This window comes from Muntiacus reevesi, chromosome 4, assembly GCF_963930625.1.
Source record: "Muntiacus reevesi chromosome 4, mMunRee1.1, whole genome shotgun sequence".
Lineage (NCBI taxonomy): Eukaryota > Metazoa > Chordata > Mammalia > Artiodactyla > Cervidae > Muntiacus > Muntiacus reevesi.
The window spans coordinates 70,686,176-70,707,210 of NC_089252.1; the positions used below are offsets into that span (position 1 = coordinate 70,686,176).

Here is a 21,035-nt window from a genome sequence, read left to right on the forward strand (position 1 = left end):
AGAATTGATGCTTTTGAACTGTGGTGTTGGAGAAGACTCTTGAGAGTCCCCTGGACTGCAAGGAGATCCAACCAGTCCATCCTAAAGGAGATCAGTCCTGGGTGTTTACTGGAAGGACTGATGCTGAAGCTGAAACTCCAGTACTTTGGTCATCTCATGCGAAGAGCTGACTCATTGGAAAAGACCCTGATGCTGGGAGGGATTGGGGGCAGGAGGAGAAGGGGACAATAGAGGATGAGATGGCTGGATGGCATCACCGACTCGATGGACACGGGTTTGAGTAAACTCCGGGAGTTGGTGATGGACAGGGAGAACTCGCGTGCTGCAATTCATGGGGTCGCAAAGAGTCGGACACGACTGAGCGACTGAACTGAACTGAACTAGTATGTTTCTGAGGGGACTAGATGCGCTTCCCTGGTGCCTCATATGGTAAAGAATGGTAAAGAATCTTCCTGCAGTACAGGCGACCTGTATTTGATCCCTGGATTGGGATGACCCCCTGGAGGAGGGCTTGGCAACCCACTCCAATATTCTTGCCTGGAGAATTCCACAGACAGAGGAACCTGGCGGGCTACAGTCCATGGAGTGACAAAGAGTCAGACACAGTCGAGTGACTAGGCACAGCTCACAGGTATGCTTAGCGTGGGGCTGGGGTTGTGGGCTCTGGGTGTGTGTGTGTTTGTGTGTAGAATACCTCTTTAGACAGTGGGAGGAGAAAGTTAGGTCATTGCAGAAATGAAAATTCATCAGAGATGGTGGTGGGGAACTAGGGGAGAGGAGGAGTCCCGGAGAGGGGATATCTCCAGCTGTAGAGTCAAGAAGGAGGAGGACACTGGGACTGGGGGGTGAAGAGGAGGAAGTTCAGGGGTGCAGAGGGTAAGAGGGGGCCGGGCCAGCTCCGGGTTCCCAGAGGATCCAGAGGACCTATTGGGATCCCGGGCCCTGGGCTCCAAAGCCCAAGGGAAGCGTGGTGTGGGCAGCAGTGGGGCTGGTGTGTGGAGCGCTGTGGGGAGCAGGGCGTCAGCGGTCTGGAGGGCTCAGTACTGACCTGGCCACGCCATCTTCAGCCACAGGGGCCTTTGGCCTTTGGTTCAGTTCCCAGGCTTTTGCACTGCCTAAACAGGAGGTCTTTGAACTCACGGTCTCTCTTGTTTCTGGAACTTCAACTATTGGAGGCCGAGCAGGAAATGCGGTTGAAGGGGTCAGGCAGCCCTGCACCCCTCCCTTGCCCTCCCGCTGACCTTGTCACTTGGGTTTGCCTTCGCTGGGAGCTGGGCCTTCCCTGCACAGGGTGGGCAGCTGCCTCCCAAGCTGGATGTGCTTCCGTGGCCTTCCGGTCACGGCCCTGTTGTCCCAAACTTCTCTGGCCGAAGGCGAGTGCTTGACTTGAAGATCAGTGACCCTGGTTATCAAAGCTGTTTGAGTTGTTGACACCACATGAATTTTAGCCCAGCGTTGAGGATAAGAAGAGAACTTTCTGGGAACATGTTTATTTTTGCAGCCTAGGATAACAGAGATAGATACTTCTAAGCAGCGGGAGAAGACTTAGTCCCATCCCCGCCAGCGTTGGGACACCACCATGGGAACCTGGGGACATGTGGGTGGAAATTAGTTCGGCACAGACTTTTGTCACAGATCCTGAGGACTCTTTTACCCCCCTGCCTGTGCCAATCTGCAGGGCACCGAGAAATGCCTGCAGCTTAAATCTTGGGTAGCTCCAGGTACCTGGGAGTTTCTGCCCTTTAGGGAAAGGCCCACGCTGATTATTGATGGGATTTTGTCAGGGGTGACCTTGGACTTTTGGAGGCGCTCATACTTCTGTGTGTTACATTTGTGTTGGCTATTTCCTGGGTGGTGAGGAGCCAAGCATTGATCACATTTTCCTGGCACTTGTAGACAGTGGCAAAAGGGCCCAGGCTGCACCCACAGTGGTTGGAAAAAGCCAAATAGGAGGGAGTCCCACAGAGACACTGTTTTCCTACCCCTAGCCCCGAGAGTCTCAGGCTGGGCCTCAGTTTGTCTGTTAATAATTTGAACTACAGAGAGAAGAGGGGCATGAACACTAAGAGGAAAGGGGGAAAAAACACAAATGCTTTTTGTTTTAAATGTTTTTGAGGAGAGATGGCTTTGTCTTATCCTCTTTATAATGTTTAAGAGAGGGGATGCAGTGATATGTTCAATGTACATTTCTTAACTCTTATCTTGGATTGATCTGAATTATCAGAAAGCAGCACCTCCATTGCCTGGTGTCCTGAAGAGCCTTTCAGATCTCTGGTGATGCTTAGAGCGTTGGTCCAGGAAAAGCCGCTGGTGGAGAAAGCGCTACGCTGTGTTTATAGCTGCACTGGGGATACTGCTCATTATGACCTTCTGTGCTCCCGGTGTTTGGGCACTGATGACAGATTTGTTCCTGAGCTCAAGGCCAAGGAGAAAGTCTCTCTGCTCTGATGATCATTTGTCTTTCTCATGCCCCTACTAGTACTCGGACAGTCCCCTGTACAGAGAACAGATGAGTATAAGGAGAATGAATGAATGAATGAATGAATGAATGCACTGCTTGTGTTTTCCTAGAGATGTATCCTAAGTGCAGAAAGTGATATATTTTTATAAAACAGTGAGATACCCCTGAAAGTGAAAGTGTGAAAGTGTTAGTCACTCAGTTGTGTCCAACTCTTTGTCACCCCCATGGACAATAGCCCTCCAGGCTCCTCTGTCCATGGGATTTTCCAGGCAAGAATACTGGAGTGGGTTGCCATTCCCTTCTCCAGGGGATCTTCCTGATGCAGGGATCAAACCCAGGTCTCTCGCATTGCGGGCAGATTCTTTACCATCTGAGCCACCACGGAAGCCCAGATAGGATCTGAGAACCTTAAAATCAAGTGTTCTCAATGGTCATTCTTAGTCAGTGCCTGAATTATCAAGAGCAAACCATTCAGGCTGGAGTCTAGTGGCTTTCTGTCTAGCGTTGCTCACATGCTGCTTTGTTAAAGCTGTTACTCAAATTGACCACGAAACATGTGTTGCTTAAAGTATTGTCCTGCTCCTGCCGCCACACATATGCGCTTCTTTCTGCATTCTCTGTCCTCCTCTCTCTGCTGTTCTATTTAGACGGCTCTGGCTTTTTTCAGACATTTACTTTTGGAATTCAGTGTTACTTTATGAACTGTCATCAGAAACTCAGACTTCTTCGGGCAGGATCTGGCCTCTGAGAACTCGTTGGAAACCAGCAGCTTCTGACAGCAGTGAGGCCAGCTCTGCAGGGAAGGGTCAGCCAGGAATGACGTTTCTGAAGTATAACAGTGTGGGGACTCTAGAGGCCAGGGGGTGGGTGGGTGCATGTCAGCCACAAGAGGTGTGACCTGTACAATGTCTGGCCTCTTCATGAGCCTGGAAGGCCTGTACCTGTCTTTATTGTAACCCTTTAGGACAGACTATTTTCTAAAGTATTTTGTACATTTCCACATTGTCTTACCCAGGGAATGTTGTAGAAAGGGACTTGAATGATATTTGGACCTGGTATAAGCTTTCATACCTAGTAAAAGATGCTTAATAAATATGGTTGAATGAAAAATTAATGATTTGGTTTGAAAAATAAATTTTATTATTTCTTATTATGGTGTAGATATGTTAGAAAGTATAATAAAAGAGAAAGGCTTTCCCATAGGGGGAGGAAAGCCTTAATGATGTCTTTCTCTGTCGGACTTATCTCACTTAGCATAATGGCCTCTGTTGCAGCAAATGGCAAAATTTTGTCCTTTTTATGACGGAATAATATTCCATTGTCTGTATGTACCACATCTTCTTTACCCATTCATCTGCTGATAGACATTTAGGTTGCTTCCATATCTTAACAGTTGTCAATAATATAAATGTGAATTTTTTGTGTTGCTCATAAAGAAAGTTCTGGTGGAGCGTCTTTAGTTTATTATGAGCTCCTTGCTGTGATTGTGGGTCTCACCACACTGCTTTTTCCCCTGTTCAGTTTCCTTCCCTTTTCACCTGTGGGTTTCTCTTTTGTAGGAGCTGGTGGTGATGGGCGCCCCAGGCTCATTTTATTGGTCTGGGACAGTCAAAGTGCTGAACCTCACGGACAACACCTATTTCAAACTGAATGATGAAGTGATCATGAACAGGAGGTACACCTACCTGGGTGAGTAGGTCAGGGGGATGACAGGTAAGAAAGGGGAGGTGGGAGTGACTGCCACCAAGCTTGCCAGTGATTGCTTTACTGGTGGGAAGCAGAGTTCCTTGGCTTTTGCATCTGTTGTTCTAGTTAGTTGCCCTTTTAACCAGGATACCTCAGCGTTGAGCCATACACACAGAAGGCAGATAGGAGAACAAAACAGGGAATTGAATTCAAACTGTGTGATTTCATTAAAAAGCTGCCAACTGAACCTCCAAAGAAGCAAACATTTTCTTTCCTTATTTTAGCGAATACTTGGGTCCAGATGATTAGATACAAAATGAATGCAAGAGAATTCTGGTTTTCTAGGACTTTCCTGTGGATGAGGTCGCTGCTTCCTGGTCCCAAGACTGGCTGCAGATAGAAATAATAAGAACCAGACATGACCATGACAGATGGCACCCCAGTCCTAAAGTTTAATTAAACGCTTAGAAAAACTTTTCTTATTTCTCAACCCTTTTAATCCTCTGGAAAGAAAATATACACAACTTACGTGAGCAGCCACCAGGCCAGAATGACCCGGGACAAGCCCATGCTTATTAGAGAACAGAGAGGGGCTGTCTTTGCTTGTGTATAAGACAATTAGACATGCCTGCTTTTTTTAAATTCAGGTCCTAAATGCTGCAATTCTGAGCTGAAAATGAAGCTAAATTTAGCAAGACCTAATGATGAGAAAACAACATTCTTTCACTTATTACACTTAATTCAAATCTGGGGGAGCCCCTGACTGCCTTTTGCATAGAGATTCACTTGTGAGTCGACAGGAGGAACTCGCTGACTTGCCTTTTCCCCTTCTAACTACAAGTTTTTTAGCTAGTAACACAGGCTCTGAGATGTTTACTCAGAGTCTTTGAGGCATTGGTGGTTCTGTGCTCCCAGCTCCTTAACGCTCTCATTTATTGAAGACTTACTCCGTGTCAGGCCCTGCATATTATTTCTTTTAATTCCTGGAACAATTTTATGAGGCAGCCGTTATTTATAGGTAAAGAAACCGAGGTAAAGAAGTCATATAATCTGCCAAGGTCCCATGGTTCATCAGTAGTAAAGCGGGGGTTAAACCTGTACTTTCTGAGCCCAGAGTCTAGATGCTCAGCAGACAGCACGGTCCAGTGGTGTGACCTCTCCCTGGGATGGGGAGCTCCTTGAGGAGGGGAGTTGGCTGACATTTCCAGGTCTTGGTATAGTGCCTGGGGCAGCACATGTTGATTAGATCAGAGAATGACGAGAAGGCGGAAAAGAGCCCAGTCTGGACATGGCCTTAGGATCAAGGATAGCCCCTCTGAGCCTCAGGGCCTGTGGCTCCTCCCGTGTATCCGTCAGACGCCCTCCTGCTTTAGAAGCTCATGCACACGGGGTCACGTGAAGCTCTGCGGGCGCTGGTGATGCTCTCAGGGAATATGAACCATTGATCATAATATGACATTATTACAAAATGCAAGCATCTTATGATCATAGCACTAGGGTTTGCGGCTGAGGAAAAGGTTTGCAGAATACATGGCAACCTGTATAGGGTTTCTGCTGCCAACGGGCTCTCAGAAAACAGGGACACTGAGACCAAACTCAGAGACAACTTTTACCTTTACTTCTAGATTCCTTATGCCTCCAGATTCTTTGCTCAGCTATCCTTCTGCTCACCCTCCAACTGTAAGCTTTTTTCTCCCTTTTCTGAGGAAGGGATGTATGTAATGGCTCACGACAGGAGCTTGGGAGGCACACAGATTGGATCTGAATCTTGCTGAGTAATCGCAGACACATTGCTTACCCACGTTTAGTCCCCATGCCCGTATCTGTGAAATGGAAGAAATAATCACATCTTCCTCACAGAGTCGGGAGATTAGAGACAGTGGCATCTGAAGACCTGTGTAAGAATTTCACAACAGTTTTATTCACAATAAAGTTGAAATAACAGGAAACAACCCAAGTGCCCAGCTTTGGGAGAATAAAGACATTATAATATAGTCTCACAAGAGAACATGCTCAACCATAAAGAGAAACTACCGCTATAGTCAGCAGCATGTACTAAGCCTCACAGATGTGATGGGTTTTTAGAAAATAATCCTTTTCATTTATTTGGCTGTGCTTGGGCTTAGTTGTATCATGCCAGCTCTTCATTGTGGCATGCGAATTTTAGTTGCAGCATGTGGGATCTAGTTCCCTGACCGGGGTTAGAACCTGGGCCCCCTGCATTGGCAACGTGGAGTCTCAGCCAACAGGCCACCAGGGAAGTCCGCAGATGTTATATTGAGTGACGTTTAGAACAGGCGCAGTAATGCATGGTGACGGAAATCAGAGTGGGGTGACCTGTAGTGGGTAGAGACTGGGAGGGAGAAAGAGGGAACCTTCTGGGCTTGCGATTCTGTGGTTACAGTCACTCTGGGTGGTGACTGCATGGTTATGCCCATGTGTCCACACTTGTTAAATTCTACATGTCAGATGTGTCTAATTTACTGTATGAGAATTATATTTCAGAAAGGAACAATGACAACAAAAAAACAGTTGTAGAATGTTTAGCAGAGCACCTGTTCAAAAGAGGACACTCAGAAAACACTCTTTCCTGCCCTGGGTCCTTGTGAATGTGTCTTTCTGTGAGATGAGCCATTCCACACAGTGAGAAGGCTGGCAGCTGCCATTTGTTCCTGGGGCTTCCCGGCTCAGTGGTGAAGAAGGGCCAGTACAAGAAACACAGGGGACTCAGATTTGATCCTTGGGTCAGGAAGACCCCCTGCAGGAGAAATGGCAACGCATTCCAGTATTCTTGCCTGGAGAATCTCATGGACAGTGGGGTCACAAAGAGTCAGACACGACTTAGCGACTAAGCACACATGCAATTTATGTTCCAAGAATAACTGGATCATAATTGTCCAGTTAAAGGATGCTTGAGAGACACTGTCTTCTGATGGATCTTTTTCTTCTCTCTCAAGCTCATTCTTGGTTTCTGTCCTTTGCAGGCTATGCAGTTACTGCCGGCCACTTTTCTCACGTGTCCTCCACTGATGTGGTAGGAGGTGCTCCGCAGGATGAAGGCATCGGGAAGGTGAGGAGGAAAGTGTGTGAACTAGCGTGGGGTCAGGAGGGGAAGCGTGCTGCCTCTTTTTAGAGATTTGTCAGCTCATATTGATGTGAAGATGCTGCTGGATAATGATGAAATATTGAATCACCTGTCTTTACTCAGCCTCTTTTGAGAATTTAATTTGGAAGCTTCTTCAGAGTGTGAACACTACTCCCAGACCTCTCTGTCTTCTATATGTTATCATCTGAGAATGTTTTACACAACTGACTCTGTTTTATTTGAGAAATGATTAAGGATGACCCCTGACATCATGGCATCCACCACAGAAATGGTATCTAGCGCTACCCAACCCCAAACCCTCCCCTTTCCCATACCCTTTCAAAATTTGACTTAATGGAGCCAAGTCTAGTCCCAGATATCTTTGGGGATTTCTTTATTTTTGGGCTTAGATTCTCATGTTTTTTGTTTTTCTCCAGTGTTTTAGAACAAGATCAGTTCAGCCTAGAAGCTCGAGTGGGAATATATGGGTCTGTTTCCCTCAACTGTCTGTCCAGAGTGTAGAAAAGACCCCATGAATATAGGGCAGTCAGAATCCCTTTGGGAATCTTGGCATCTGTGGGGCCTGGTATATGGAGAACCGTGCTTGTTGGATCTTTAGCTCCAGGCTACAGGAAATCAAGTTGAGTCAGTCCAGATGAGTCAGGAATCTGTATTTTAGCGAGTTCTGTAATTGTCCTATAGGTAAGACTGAACAGAGGAATGGTCTTTAGTCTGAATCCGTAGGGGTGGACACATGATAGAATCTGGTTGTATCTCCATGGACTTGGAAAAGTGGATTCTGGAGAGGCCCAGATGGACCGAGACCGCTGTTAACTGGAGCCTTCAGCTAGATGCCAGTCTGATCAGCAGACGAGGCGTGGCTGCTGGGCGTTCATGAGGGTTATTTTCCCGGATCCTCCTTGGCAGGAGTTAGAAGTTGCCACGCGTGTTTCTGGAGCATGTGCCTCCTTCCCTGGTGACGCAGATGTCATTTTCCTTGCAAATGAAGTCAGATTAAAAACCCAGGGTCTGAGTACAGGGAAGGTGGGCAAATGAACTCTGTAACTTCAAGCAAGGGGTAGGTCTTTCTGAGCCACATGAATTCCTCTACATGGTAGAGGGAAGGGGCCAAAATCCGTCCCCATATTGATAATCTCTTCTGGGAGGAGCTGCGTGTGACCAGGCATCTCTGTAGCTTTGGCAAACGTACCTCCCAGTTCACAGTGGTACGGATGCCTTGGTGTTGACAACCACATGTTTTTGTGTTTTTTTTTAAATCACCAATTGATTTTAAATCACCAGTCAAGAAAACTTGATCTAATTGTATTGTCTTTTCTTCAGATGGTTGGGATAACTGTGTAGTCCTGTCAAGTCTTAGGATGAGAGTGGTACTTAAAACTGATAGAGCCAGACAGAGGGCCTCGTGGATCTAGTTAACAAAGACAAACATGAAACTGCTGCTTTCAGCCAGAGCGCATGAGAGGCAGTGGGGACACTGGTCATAGTTAGCAAAGCTGGCGATGGTTCCGTGGTCCCAGGCTTGAGACCTGGCACACACTTGCTTCCTGAGGACCCCAGGATGGACCTCTGGCCTCCAGGATCTTGGTGGTCATCATTTCTGGTGTCAGGGCAAGAAAGCATTTGCAGTAAGATGGCGATTCCTTACCCCATGGGCGGCTCCCCAACACTGATTCTCATGGGACATCTGCTCTTCCTTTAAGATGCCACTTGGAAAAGGACTTACATACTCAAGTCATTTGGGAAGTTTTGTGCAAATAGTCCTCGCTGTGGTGGAGATTCATGGTGTACATGCCGATGCTAAAGGCTCTAAAAGGTCCCCAGTAAAAGAATTTGTTTAATTCTGTCATTTCCTGAACCAAACTCATATTTATCCAAGCAGATCTCCTGAAACTAATGTTTTGTGGAACCACTTTGGAAAACTGCTTTGTCTAAAATACGTCTACCCCTCTGTCTTACACAGTCGGCCGTCCCTATCTGTGTTTCCACACCTGTGGTTTCAACCAACCATGAATGAAAATAGGAAAAAAAATCTAGGAATTTCCAAAAAGCAAAACTTGAATTCGCTGTCCAAATGTATTTATACATTGTATTTGCAACTATTTACATAGTATTTATATTGTATTAGATATTCTAGGTAGCATAGAGATGACTACATAGGTAATATGCAACTACTGTATGCTGTTTTACATACGAGGCTTGAGCATCTATGGGTTTTGGTATCCAGGGGTTCTGGACCCCATTCACTGCAGACACCAACGATGACTCTATTGTGACACTTGCTAAAGCCCTAATAACTGGAGTGAAGGAAATGTTTCAAGGAAGAAAATACTTCTCCTAGGAGTTGATTTTTTGGTAGCAATTTGGAAGCTCCTCTGGTCTTACTGGGCACAGCCTCCATAAATGATGTGGTTCAGGAGGCATGGGGTTGATTTCTGCCTCAGGATTAAAGGATACTTTCTTTGTAAAGTTGGTAAAATAACTTATCATCAGCTAGTGTAAGCAAACTTGTGTGTCTGTTCAGGCATTTAAATAGGACCCTCAAGGGAATGCTGATAAATATCTGGTCATTGCTTGCATCTTACCTAGATTCTTTTTCCTTCCATAGGTTTATATTTTTAGAGCTGACCGAAGATCAGGCACCTTAATTAAGATTTTTCAAGCTTCTGGTAAAAAGGTGAGATCCTTGGGATTAGTATCTTTCTGTTTGTTTGTGAGATGTCATCATGTGGGAATCAGTTCTTATGTAGAAAGTTGGCTGAAAGGCCTGTCTGTGCACTGCATTTACATGTTGGTTCTACTGCGTGTTGGAGCCTCGACCTTCTCAGCCTCATGTGTGGCCTGCAGAATCCCAGGTTCATGCATGTTGTAGAGACAGGCAGCAAGATGAGTTTGTACGTGACCGAGTTATAGCACAGAAGTCTTAAAGGTTGTCCATGGTTCAGATACTTCTCAGAAAGACTGTGCGCCCTGTTTCTCTCTGCCTCTCTGTCCCTCTCTGTCTGCCTTTCTCCCAACTCCAGAAAGATCAGGCATTGTTGAGTACAGATATATAGCCGATTATTTTCAGAGGAGGCCCGCACACGAGTGGTTCTCCCTCTCCCTTATCTCATCAACCCAAAGCTGCCCCTCCTCCTCACATCCCTCTGCCCTCATTGCCATAGGGACCGTTGCCCCACAAAAACCAAACAAAGCTCACCCGGTTCCTTTTAGGACTTTGAAATAGAAATAGCTGGGGAAGGCTGCCCTGAAATTAGTCCTGGCAAGGTTTATCTGCCTGTGTCATCTTGTTATCCTTACCCTCTTGCTAATTCTCTCCCCATTTCCTGTAAGTTTCCATTATATATTGTACCATGGTCTGAAATTAAGCCAGGTAGAGCTTCCAATTTAGTCAACAAGTACCATTTTTCATGGGCTTATCAGTGGTGCACACCTTAGCCTGGCTTCAGTTGGCAGGATTGTTTGGTGAGACGGCTGCACTAAGAGGAGGCAAGTTTAGGCAGGGAGTGGAGGGGGTGATTTGGAGGCTTGTCTTGGTGGAGGCCTTAGTGAGCTCCGGGAAGAAGCACAGGATGCCTGGGACTTGGGAGGGAGATTCAAGGAGATAGGTAAAATCACCTTTTGGCATTCCTACCATTACCCTAAGAAAAGTCGGGGCGGGGCGTGGGAAATGATTGTTTCCTTCCGGGGTGGGCCACGTGCCCCAGTTCAGGTCCTGCTGCGTCACACCTGCCCCCTGCCAGCCTGGCACCATCGCGTATTGTTCTGCTGGGGAGTCATATTCTGAGTTCCGAAAGTCCCACTCACAAGTAGAGCTTTTTTTTTTTTTTTGCAGTTTTAACAGCCTTCATGTGTATTCTTAGTATATAACTGTCATAACCTTTTCAATAAAACGTACATCACCCGAGCCAGTCCTGTGAGCTTTTTCCCTGAGAGCAGCGCTGTCTTCCCCCGGGAACTATGCTGGCCTGTGTTATTTTAACATTTCCAAAACCCCAAAGCAACAACACTGGAAAAAGTCTGTGAGCGATTCTGCAAAAAAAGGATTTCCAAGCACCTCTAAAGTTAGAAAAGAAATAACCCCCATGCCATTTCTGAGAAAGAGTTCCAAAGAGCAAGTAGGGGTAAATGTAGCCTAACGTTTTAGTTCTTTCTCCAAAAAAAATCAGTGGGTGAGTTTTCCTGTGGAAAACCCTCCCTCCCTTTCCTCCTCTTCCAGTATACTGGGCTTGAAAGCATGAAATTAAGGATTCCTTCTCCCCCCACGCCCCGCCCCAGCTTTACTGAATATAATTGATATATAACACTTTTAAGGTGTACAGCCTGATTTGATACACATATGTACTGTGAAATGATCACAGTGAGGTTTGTTAGCACATCTGCCACCTTACATAACTACTATCTTTTCAGGACTCTTTAAAGTGAACTGTGGGACTTGAACCCATCTGTCATCCCACTTGTAGAGCATCTTCAGGTTCAGCGGTCACTGTGCTTCCCCTCTGCTTCCTGCGTCCCCACCTCTGCTGCCCGCTGCCTGCACCCAGGACAGACCCAGTTGATGCTGGTCGTCCTGGTGTAACTGGCCATCCGCAATTGCACCCTTTCTCCTTCTCAGAACCCTCCTGGTTTACATGACAGCTCTCATGGCCGCCCATCTCTGCCTGAGTTGTGGGCAGGTTTGGGGGAGCAGATCTGAGAGTGGGTGACATGAAAGGGAAACTTCCTGAGGACGTGATGATGTGGGTTCCGGCGCAGACCAGCCTGCAGATCAGCTCAAGTGTCCTCATTATGACACAGCGGGGCTTCCTAAGAAGGGGACCAAGGGCCAGCTGTCTCCCCTCCCAGCTACAGAGCTGCCGTTCCTTTTCCTCCAGGCTCTTCTCGGCCTCTCCTTGAATTGCGGTGGCATCCGTCCTTCGCTTCTGCCCTCTTGTTTCACCATCTTCTAGCTTTACCCCTGTCATCATCTTGCTGATTTTGAAATAGACCATTACTCCCTCTAGATGTCTTATTCTGCTTTTGTCAAAAGAAATGAGAAATTCTTGTCCCTCTGACTTCTCCATTATTACAGCGGGAAAGGATATGACCCCAGACTTTCAAAGGATGTCTTTGCTTTACCCCTGTGTCTGGAGCCACACTTAAAGGAAGGTTCTGACTCAGGAAACCCCCGGTCCACTTCTGCTTTTGTGTGACCAGAATCTGGTCAGAGTTCTGTCTCCTGGCCTCACCGTAAGAGAGACAAAACCCCAAAGGGTTCTGGTCTTCACTGGTTGACATCCTTTGTAAGGTGCACTTAAGAAATCACCAATATACGTGCAATTCTGTTGCTAATAGAGGCATGTGTGTGCATGCTCAGTCACTAGTGTCCAACTCTTTGTGACCCCATGCACTGTAGCCCGTTGGGCTCCTCTGTCCGTAAAGGCGTGGATTGCCATGCTCTTTCCCAGGGGATCTTCCCCAATAAGGGATTGAACCCGCGTCTCTTACGTCTCCTGTTTTGGCAGGCGGGTTCTTTACCACGAGCACCATGTGTGTCCCCACATTTCCAGGTTGTTGGGGGAGCTCTGATCTGGGAATACTCACCCCAAAGCATGTCATTGCCACATCCAAGTTTTATTGCGTTAACTGAGCATGTGAAGTGTTTATATGTCAAAACTTAGATAGGAAACTTCACGTACGGGGATTTCTGATTGAACACCGACGGAGATGCCAAGTTAAATAGTCCATTGGAATGAAACAAATAGTTCCCCTGGGACTCAGCCAGAGAGAACAGCCAGCAACTTCGGTCTTCATGGCCTTGCCTGGGTCTTAGCGGTTTCTTTTATGAAAGTCAAGATAGGGATATTGGCAAGGCCGCTGAATTGGTGACCATCAACTGGTTTCTGCCCCCACCTCCATGATTCTGAAACTTCCCCATGCTCTTCTCCCTTGGGAAGGGGTGAGTGGGAGTGGGTGGAAGTGGCGTTGACACGTGACTGGGGAGGGACTTCTGAGTCCTGTCCCAGACCGGAGTTGCAGGAAATAGACCAAAGTACCCTCCACCTCTCTCATACTCCCCTGGGTTAACTGCCAACAAACAGCAAAAGAAAATGCTTGTTCATGTCTGTAAAACCAGAGCCCTTTTACTTGAAAACATTTATTTTAAAAGGATAGCTTTTTTTTTTTTTTTTTTTAATAAATTAAAAACAGAGGTCACAGCCCTTGGAAAGGACACAGCCTACAAAAATGTTCATTTGGTCTGCATGGTATATTTATTTATTATTTTTTAATATGAATTAGTTGTCAGCATTTTAAAAATAGGCAGTTCAAATAAAATTTTAGAGCTTCGGTTTCTCTTAAAGGATGAGGCAGTCGGCCTTTTCTGGGTCAGTCAGGCGTTGACTTCCCCCGGGTGGAAGTTGCTCCTTTCACTGGGCCCGTGGACTCTGGTTTGCCGCAGTCTCCACCACCCTCTGCTGTTTCTTAGACAAAGGAGCCGAGCGTCACTTGTCACCTGTCCGCGTGCCTGTGCTATCATTTGCTTTCCTCTTATACCTATTATATCACCTGTCTGGATCCCGTTGGCTTTTGCCTTTGAGACCCCCAATTTAAAATAACAGGTCCTTAGTCAGAGAAAGACAGATATCGCATTATGTCACGTATATGTGGAATCTAAAAAAAGTGATGCAAATGAACTTGTTTATGAAATAGACTCACAGACTTAGAAAACAAACTTATGGTTACCGGAGGGGGAGGGGGAGAGGGGTAAATTAGGAGTTTGAGATTAACATACGCACGCTACTATATATCAGATAGATAAACAACAAGGACCTGCTGTATATATAGCTTAGGGAACTATATTCAGTGTCTTATGATGATCTGTAATGGGAAAGAATCTGAATAATACATCTCTGAATCCCTTTGCAGTACACCTGAAACTAAACACTGTATGTCAACTATACCTCAGTTTAAGAAAATGGTAAAAAAAAAACAACAACACAAAAAACAGGTACTGGATAGAGCTGTGATTAAACCAGTATAACCTGGCTGTATTCCCTCATTCATCAAATAATCTTATGAGCTGTACGTTCTTCTATTACTTCGGCTCACACCTTCCTAGCCAGTCTTCAGTTTTACCCAGGACTGGGCAAGGGTATTCTGTTTTCCACATAACATTTATTTTCATGTCTGTCTTCTGTTGTAAAATTCCATATTCCTAACTTGCTTGGCCTTGTCAAATGTCTGATATATGAGGCACTTTTATTATGATTATAACCTATGTCTGCAGCCTTAGCTGCATTTGTAAAAACAGTACCTCGTCCTCCAGGTACTGGTCCATTTGTTCCCCCTTTGGTGGGGCTCCAAGTCAGTGGCATGCGTCTCGCATTGACTGGGGTCCCCACATGGCTGCCAGGAGGCGTGGGGAGTTGGGATCTCACTGTTGCCCAAGCATCCTTGCTTCCAGGGCAGCACAGCCGGCACAGCCTCTGAGGGGTTCAGTAGCAGATGCCTGTCAGGCTGGGGGGGCTGGAGGAAGGCGCAGGGGCCCCGTGTGTGAGGGCGGACACTGAACGCTTTGTTGCAACTCAACTTGGTTGCAGATGGGCTCTTACTTCGGCTCCTCCTTATGCGCAGTTGACCTGAACACAGACGGCCTCTCCGACCTGTTGGTGGGGGCCCCCATGTTTTCTGAGATCAGGGACGAAGGGCAGGTCACCGTCTACGTCAACAAAGGAAACGTGAGTACAGAGCTGGGCAGCGTGTGGACGGGGTGAGGGAAAGAGACGTTGGCCCGAGGAGTAGTGACTGAGACCCATCACCCGGAGGAGGTGAACAGACTTGCTTCCTACCTTCAAAAAGCTCCGTGTTTCATCTATGCAAAGTTATATGCGCTGTGATGACTGCAGACACACGGGGGCCCAGAAATATTCAAATGACTAGCACTGAGTACTCCTCGTGTACCAGGAGCCATTTCTCTTGCTTCCTGTGAGTGATCTCAATGACATTTGCACATGGTATCAGGGGGTCCCCATTTTTCAGGTGAAAAAACTGAGGCTCAGATAGGTTACGTCAGCTGCCCCAAATCACACAGGTAAAAAGCGGTGGGGCTGAGATTTGAAAGGTGGGCAAACTGACTTTGGAGTTAGCATGCCTCATCTCTAGGTTATGCCACCTCCCCGGGAGTATGTACACAGAGAAGCCTTCTCAGAGGACATGATGGCTGGAAGGAACCTTGAAGAAGAGTAGGAGTTAGACAGACAGGTGGGAGTGGGCTGGGAGCTGGGCAGAGTAAATTGAGGTGTGAGGCAGTGGGACCACAGTTCAGCGTGGTGGGACTTGGATGGGGGTTAGGTCGGGACAGCACAGTGGCCATGGGCTGTAGTCACGATGTCCCTTAATCTGCAGAACTGTGAAAGGAGCACGGCTGGGTCAGAAAGCTGTCTCTGCAGCACAGTGGAGGGTGGGTGGGGGCCGAAGCTGAGGGGCTACAGTGCACCCGTTGGGACAAGAGACCAAAGAGAAAGCAGAATCTTTTCAGGATCTAGAAGAAAGAGTATTCAGCATGAGGGAAATGGTTCAATGAACAAATCCTGTGACCACCAGCCTTTTAGCTAACTTGAGAAAATGCTTATGAGATAATCAGTGACAAAGCAGGATAAAAACTGCATACACAATCAACCTTTAAAAATATACAAAATACAGACACGTGCACCCTAGTGTTCATCACAGCACTGTTTATAATAGCCAGGACATGGAAGCAACCTAGATGCCCATCAGCAGACGAATGGATAAGGAAGCTGTGGTACATATACACCATGTAATAGTACTCAGCCATTAAAAAGAATTCATTTGAATCAGTTCTAATGAGATGGATGAAACTGGAACCCATTATACAGAGTGAAGTAAACCAGAAAGACAAAGACCATTACAGTATACTAACACATACATATGGAATTTAGAAAGATGGTAACAATAACCCTATATGCAAAACAGAAAAAGAGACACAGATGTACAGAACAGACTTTTGGACTCTGTGGGAGAAGGCGAGGGTGGGATGTTTTGAGAGAACAGCATTGAAACATGTATATTATCAAGGGTGAAACAGATCACCAGCCCAGGTTGGATGCAAGAGACAAGTGCCCGGGGCTGGTGCACTGGGAAGACCCAGAGGGATCGGGTGGAGAGGGAGGTGGGAGCGGGGATCGGGATGGGGAATACATGTAAATCCATGGCTGATTCATGTCAATGTATGGCAAAAACCACTACAATATTGTAAAGTAATTAGCCTCCAACTAATAAAAATAAATGGAAAAAAAAATATATATATATACACAAAATACATAAAGTTAGTAACAGATCTCTCTGGGTGGTGGTGCTTGGGTAGATATTTAGTTTTATCTTTATACAAATAGTGAGAATGTAATTCTTTCATAATCAAAAAAGTTAGTAAAAGTGTACTTTTAAGCTATGACCACGGTATTAAGTTAGTTAAGTTATCCTCGTTGGGAGGGGTGGTGGTATTAAGCTAAAGCTGGGTGGGCAAGGGGAAAGAAAGAAAGGAAAGTTATTTAAAGAGGAGCCAGGGGGTGTTAGAGCCTCAGACTTTCTTGGATGTTTGCAAGCTCTTTGGGAAGATGCCTCGTGGTACCTGTTGCAATGGCACCTGCTTCTATTCTGACCTTCCAGGAGGGAGACGGCAGGCATGGGTAGAAGTGAGGCAGTCATTATAGAGATGAGAACGGTCAGCATTCAGTGGCTGCCGGCCACTGTGTATGCAGGAGACTGACTCGGTGTTTGCACGGGTGTTAACTTGTCAGGCAATAAGTTGACCAGCCCAACAGCCCCAGGGCATGGAATCTATGAGCAGGATCATTCCCCAGACCTTCTGCAGGCATATGGCTCCCACACAACCTATGGCCAGCCAATGTTTCTTAATGCCTTGGGATTACCCGAGTACCAGGGTATTCTTATTTCTGTTGAACTTCATCCTATGTGATGAAAGATTTCAGGGCAGTGTGGAGCAGTGGGAAACACTGGTGACTTGCCCTTTAATGTTGGTGTTCCCACTGACACACACAGCCTGTGCAATGTGGACAAATAGCTTGAAATCAGCGGCTCATTTTGCTCATCTATGAAGTGGGCAGAGTCATAAGGTCTTCCGTGTACAGTCACTGTGTGATTTACATGAGGGTGTGAAGATACAGTGCCTGGTACATGCCAGGAATCAGTGTTTCTCCTCTTCACCACGCCGATGGGAGGAAATCAGCACGTATTTGTGTTGTGGGGTGGGGGTTTCACTGACTTAAGAAATCATCACATCTTTAGTTTTTGAAAGGTGTTTGTATATGATAGAAAAAAAGGTTTAGTCATAACGAAAGCTTTGGGATGGCTTGTGGGGGTACTGTGGCTCTGAGTGCCTCTACCCGGGAGCAGGGTTAGACGTTCCCATGCCTCAAAACGTTAGATTGTGTGTTAACACTCTGATGGGCACGTGCCAACGATTTGGGGGCAGAGTAGGTGTGGCCTTGACTGTCGCCATCACCACTGACCCTACCCTCCGTTGGTTGGTGTTTGCTCAAGAAACACAAACCAGATACGAAAATGGGCACAGTTTTGTGTCCTGTTATCACCGCTTTCACCCCTTAACCCAGGACTACTGGGTGTCAAGTTTTTCTGAACCATGAGTCCCTCTGTCAAGACCACTCATACATGCATTCTGCGAAACAGCTTTATAAACTTGTACCAGAGGCACAGGAGATCAGAAATGAAAATATGTGTTCCTTTAAAACAACTTTGGGGATGCTGTGGGGAGAGGAGACCGTGAGGACAGGCAGGTAGGCAGGTAAGTAGGTTGGTGGAGCGTGTTAGGACCGGAAGAGGTTCAGTCATTGGCCAGCAGTGTATCTCCTAACCTCTAAGATGTGTCTCAGGTGATCAGAGACCCCCAGGGCGCCCAGGTGGGAGGGCCTCCTTTTGCCCGTGGGTCGGGGGGACGTCTGGGTTCCTGGGATTCTGCCCAGGTGTTTCCTGTCCGTGGGTGTGCGGCGGGGAAGGGCGGCATTCCCAGCTCTGCTTTTTCATTCTTTTTTTGGTTGTTCGGTTTGTTTTTGTTTTGTTTTCCGTTGTCCCTCCATCCTGTTTCCCAGGGAGTCCTGGAGGAGCAGCTGACCCTGAGCGGAGACGGTGCCTACAATGCACACTTCGGGGAGAGCATCGCCAGCCTGGGCGACCTGGACGATGACGGGTTCCCAGGTCAGTGAGCTGACTCCTGTCCCCTTACCTGGCCCTGCTGTGGGCACTCCAGCACCTACCCGCCCGAGGGAAGGCCCGTCCATGCTCTCGAGGCAGATAGTACCCATGAGACCACATTTTCCATGTAGACACGGGGCTGAGCCCTGACTGATGGAGGTTTGCTTCTGTGAAATCCCTGCCCGTCAGCTCAGCGCATTAGGGGCTTCTGTGGCAGCCAAGTCTGAACCACCTTCCTCTCACCACAAACCCTTCTTGTTTCTGAGCCTCTGATGTTTCACGATGCTCTGACAGCACGCTGGGCTGGCTGAAGGTGTACGTTTTGGGAGGGGTGGAGGTGTGTATGCACGACCTCTAGTTCTCTTTGACCTGGAGTTCTATTTTGGTCGGTTCAGTACTTCCTCCAATCGCCGTATGTGCCGGGTTCAGACGCCAGGACAGGTGGGGGCCACGTCACTGGTGGGGAGGGCTGAGGCGGAATGTGGAAGACGGGCCTCAGGCAGGCATTCAGGCTCTTTTGAAACCATAATTCCACTGGCCGTAGAGGGCTTCATTCAGATATTGGGGACCTCTGGTTGAGGTTGGGTGGGTGATGCCCCTCATCCTTGACTTCCCATCTACAGACTTTTGTTAGAAGCAAATTGAAGAAAGGGAGAAAGATCTCAGCTTTGTCTCAGGAGTTGTCAGTTTGTGAGAGTAACACAGTTTTTTTTTTTTTTCTTTTTTTCTTTATGAAGTGAATACCGTTTTACATAATTTCCTTTACCCAAGGATAGAGTTGACTTTCTCAGCTATGCAGTAACCATTGTCTATGGAACTCTCTTGTCTGATGGACAGACATTAGGGTGTGTGGTTGATATTCACATTCTTTTATTGCACAAGTTAATAGTTTATCCTGTGAAGATGAGGTAGAAATTGTTCTGATACTAAACTCTTCTCAGCTTCTATAATTTTCTTTTTACTTTTTTTTTCTGCTGCTAAGAGATCGTGTGCCTAGTTTAATGCCTGAAGAAGTAACAATCAAGAAGTCTCTGGACATCATGCGGGAATTAGAGAATCCACTCTTACATTATTCCACATGGCTTTTTTAACCCAGAACTGCTTTTCTTCCCCCAGATGTGGCCATTGGCGCACCCAAGGAGGATGACTTTTCGGGAGCAGTGTACATCTATCACGGTGATGCCAGGGGAATGGTCCCTCAATATTCCATGGTAATTGGCGTGAGAATGTCTTGGTCGCTGTTCTTACATTCATTCTACAGATGCATAGAACAACACACAGCATTGTTCCTGCCTTCACTTTCACCCCCTCCAGTGAAGGACACAAACCACTGATACTGCTTCTTAAATCTGAACATATGTATAGACTCCTACGTTTGCTCATATCTAGGGAGGCATTCTGCCTATAGAAGATAATATCCAAATTCTTTAGCCAGAGTTAGAGTGGTTTATTTAAGAAGAGGCTTGCTTTTTCTGGTTACTGCTTTGTCAACCATCTGCGCTGAGCCAACGGATTATCCTGTAAAATATAACCTAGAAAGACAATGGTCCATGGAGGAGGGACCTGAAAGCTGTCACGGGGCTGTTGTCACAACGGGCATTAAAACTGTCAAAGCCCTGGCTTCGTTCCCCTGGACTTGCGAATGTGGAAGTGGTGAGTTCTGGTTTTTTTTGCTTGAAGTTCAATCTTGCTGATGGTGTCAAGCCTAGCCCCTGGGAAAAAAGGAAGTCACTTTCTGGACAGAAGCATGATCAGGATGTTTGTGGATGTCTGCGTGTAGAGTGGCACAGGCCTGGGTTCTTCTCCCAGCAACAGAAAGGAACTGAGCGCATGTCGAGAAATTTCCAATCAGCCCATACTGATTTACTGAACATTTATTACTTTCTCGCCCCCTTCTACTCAAGCTGACACTTGTCGTCATCCAGAAATTTGCCTCATGTCTTGAATATTGGGAAGGAAATAAAACTTTGGACTGAGTCCTGTTCTTATAAAATGTTCTGTGAAATGAAACAGGAAGTATCGAAACCTGCCTGTGTGTGGAAGTCTCTAGGTAGGAAAAGGCTTTACAAGTTGATTTTAAGGGGCAGTACCTACATGTTAAGTTCAGTGTATACTTTCCTAATTGTGCTTCCGGCAGCAGATAAGAGTCAGCTGATGGAGGGTCAAGGGCTGGTGGGTTGGCTCCCAGTTGAGCCCAGGTGCCCTCTCCTGGGCGTCCTGCTTGGCTCTCTGATTCCTGCAGGAGGCAGATACCGAGGGAGGTGCTGGTGAGAGCAGGGACGCTTCCTGAGTGCCTCCTCTGCTATCTTACCTTCAGTCCTCATCACAGCCGTGTGACATGGGCACCTTTGTCATCCACCTTTCATACATGAGCTGACTGCAGCCCAGGGAGGTGAACTGACCTGCCCATCGTCACCAGATAGGAAGTAGCATCTTGGCCACTGAGACTTTGTCAGTCTGACTCCCAGCCCTATTATTGCAACCACTGCCCTCAGCTCCATATCAGAAAAAGGAATGCTGAGGGAAGCTCCAAAGGAAAACAGAATTAGGGAAGCT

At 46.8% G+C, this 21,035-nt stretch overlaps 1 protein-coding gene across 2 annotated transcripts in view; it reads left to right on the top strand.

Annotated features, from left to right (window-relative positions):
* The window catches only part of ITGA9 (integrin subunit alpha 9), a 350,067-nt gene that overhangs the window by 48,090 nt on the left and 280,942 nt on the right, over positions 1-21,035 (top strand). For both annotated transcript variants that reach the window (XM_065932998.1, XM_065932999.1), the window contains exons 6-11: positions 4,021-4,150; positions 7,132-7,217; positions 9,859-9,927; positions 14,831-14,968; positions 18,377-18,482; positions 19,596-19,690. In XM_065932998.1, the coding sequence (XP_065789070.1) occupies positions 4,021-4,150; positions 7,132-7,217; positions 9,859-9,927; positions 14,831-14,968; positions 18,377-18,482; positions 19,596-19,690 (624 nt within the window). The remainder of the gene's footprint in view (positions 1-4,020; positions 4,151-7,131; positions 7,218-9,858; positions 9,928-14,830; positions 14,969-18,376; positions 18,483-19,595; positions 19,691-21,035) is intronic.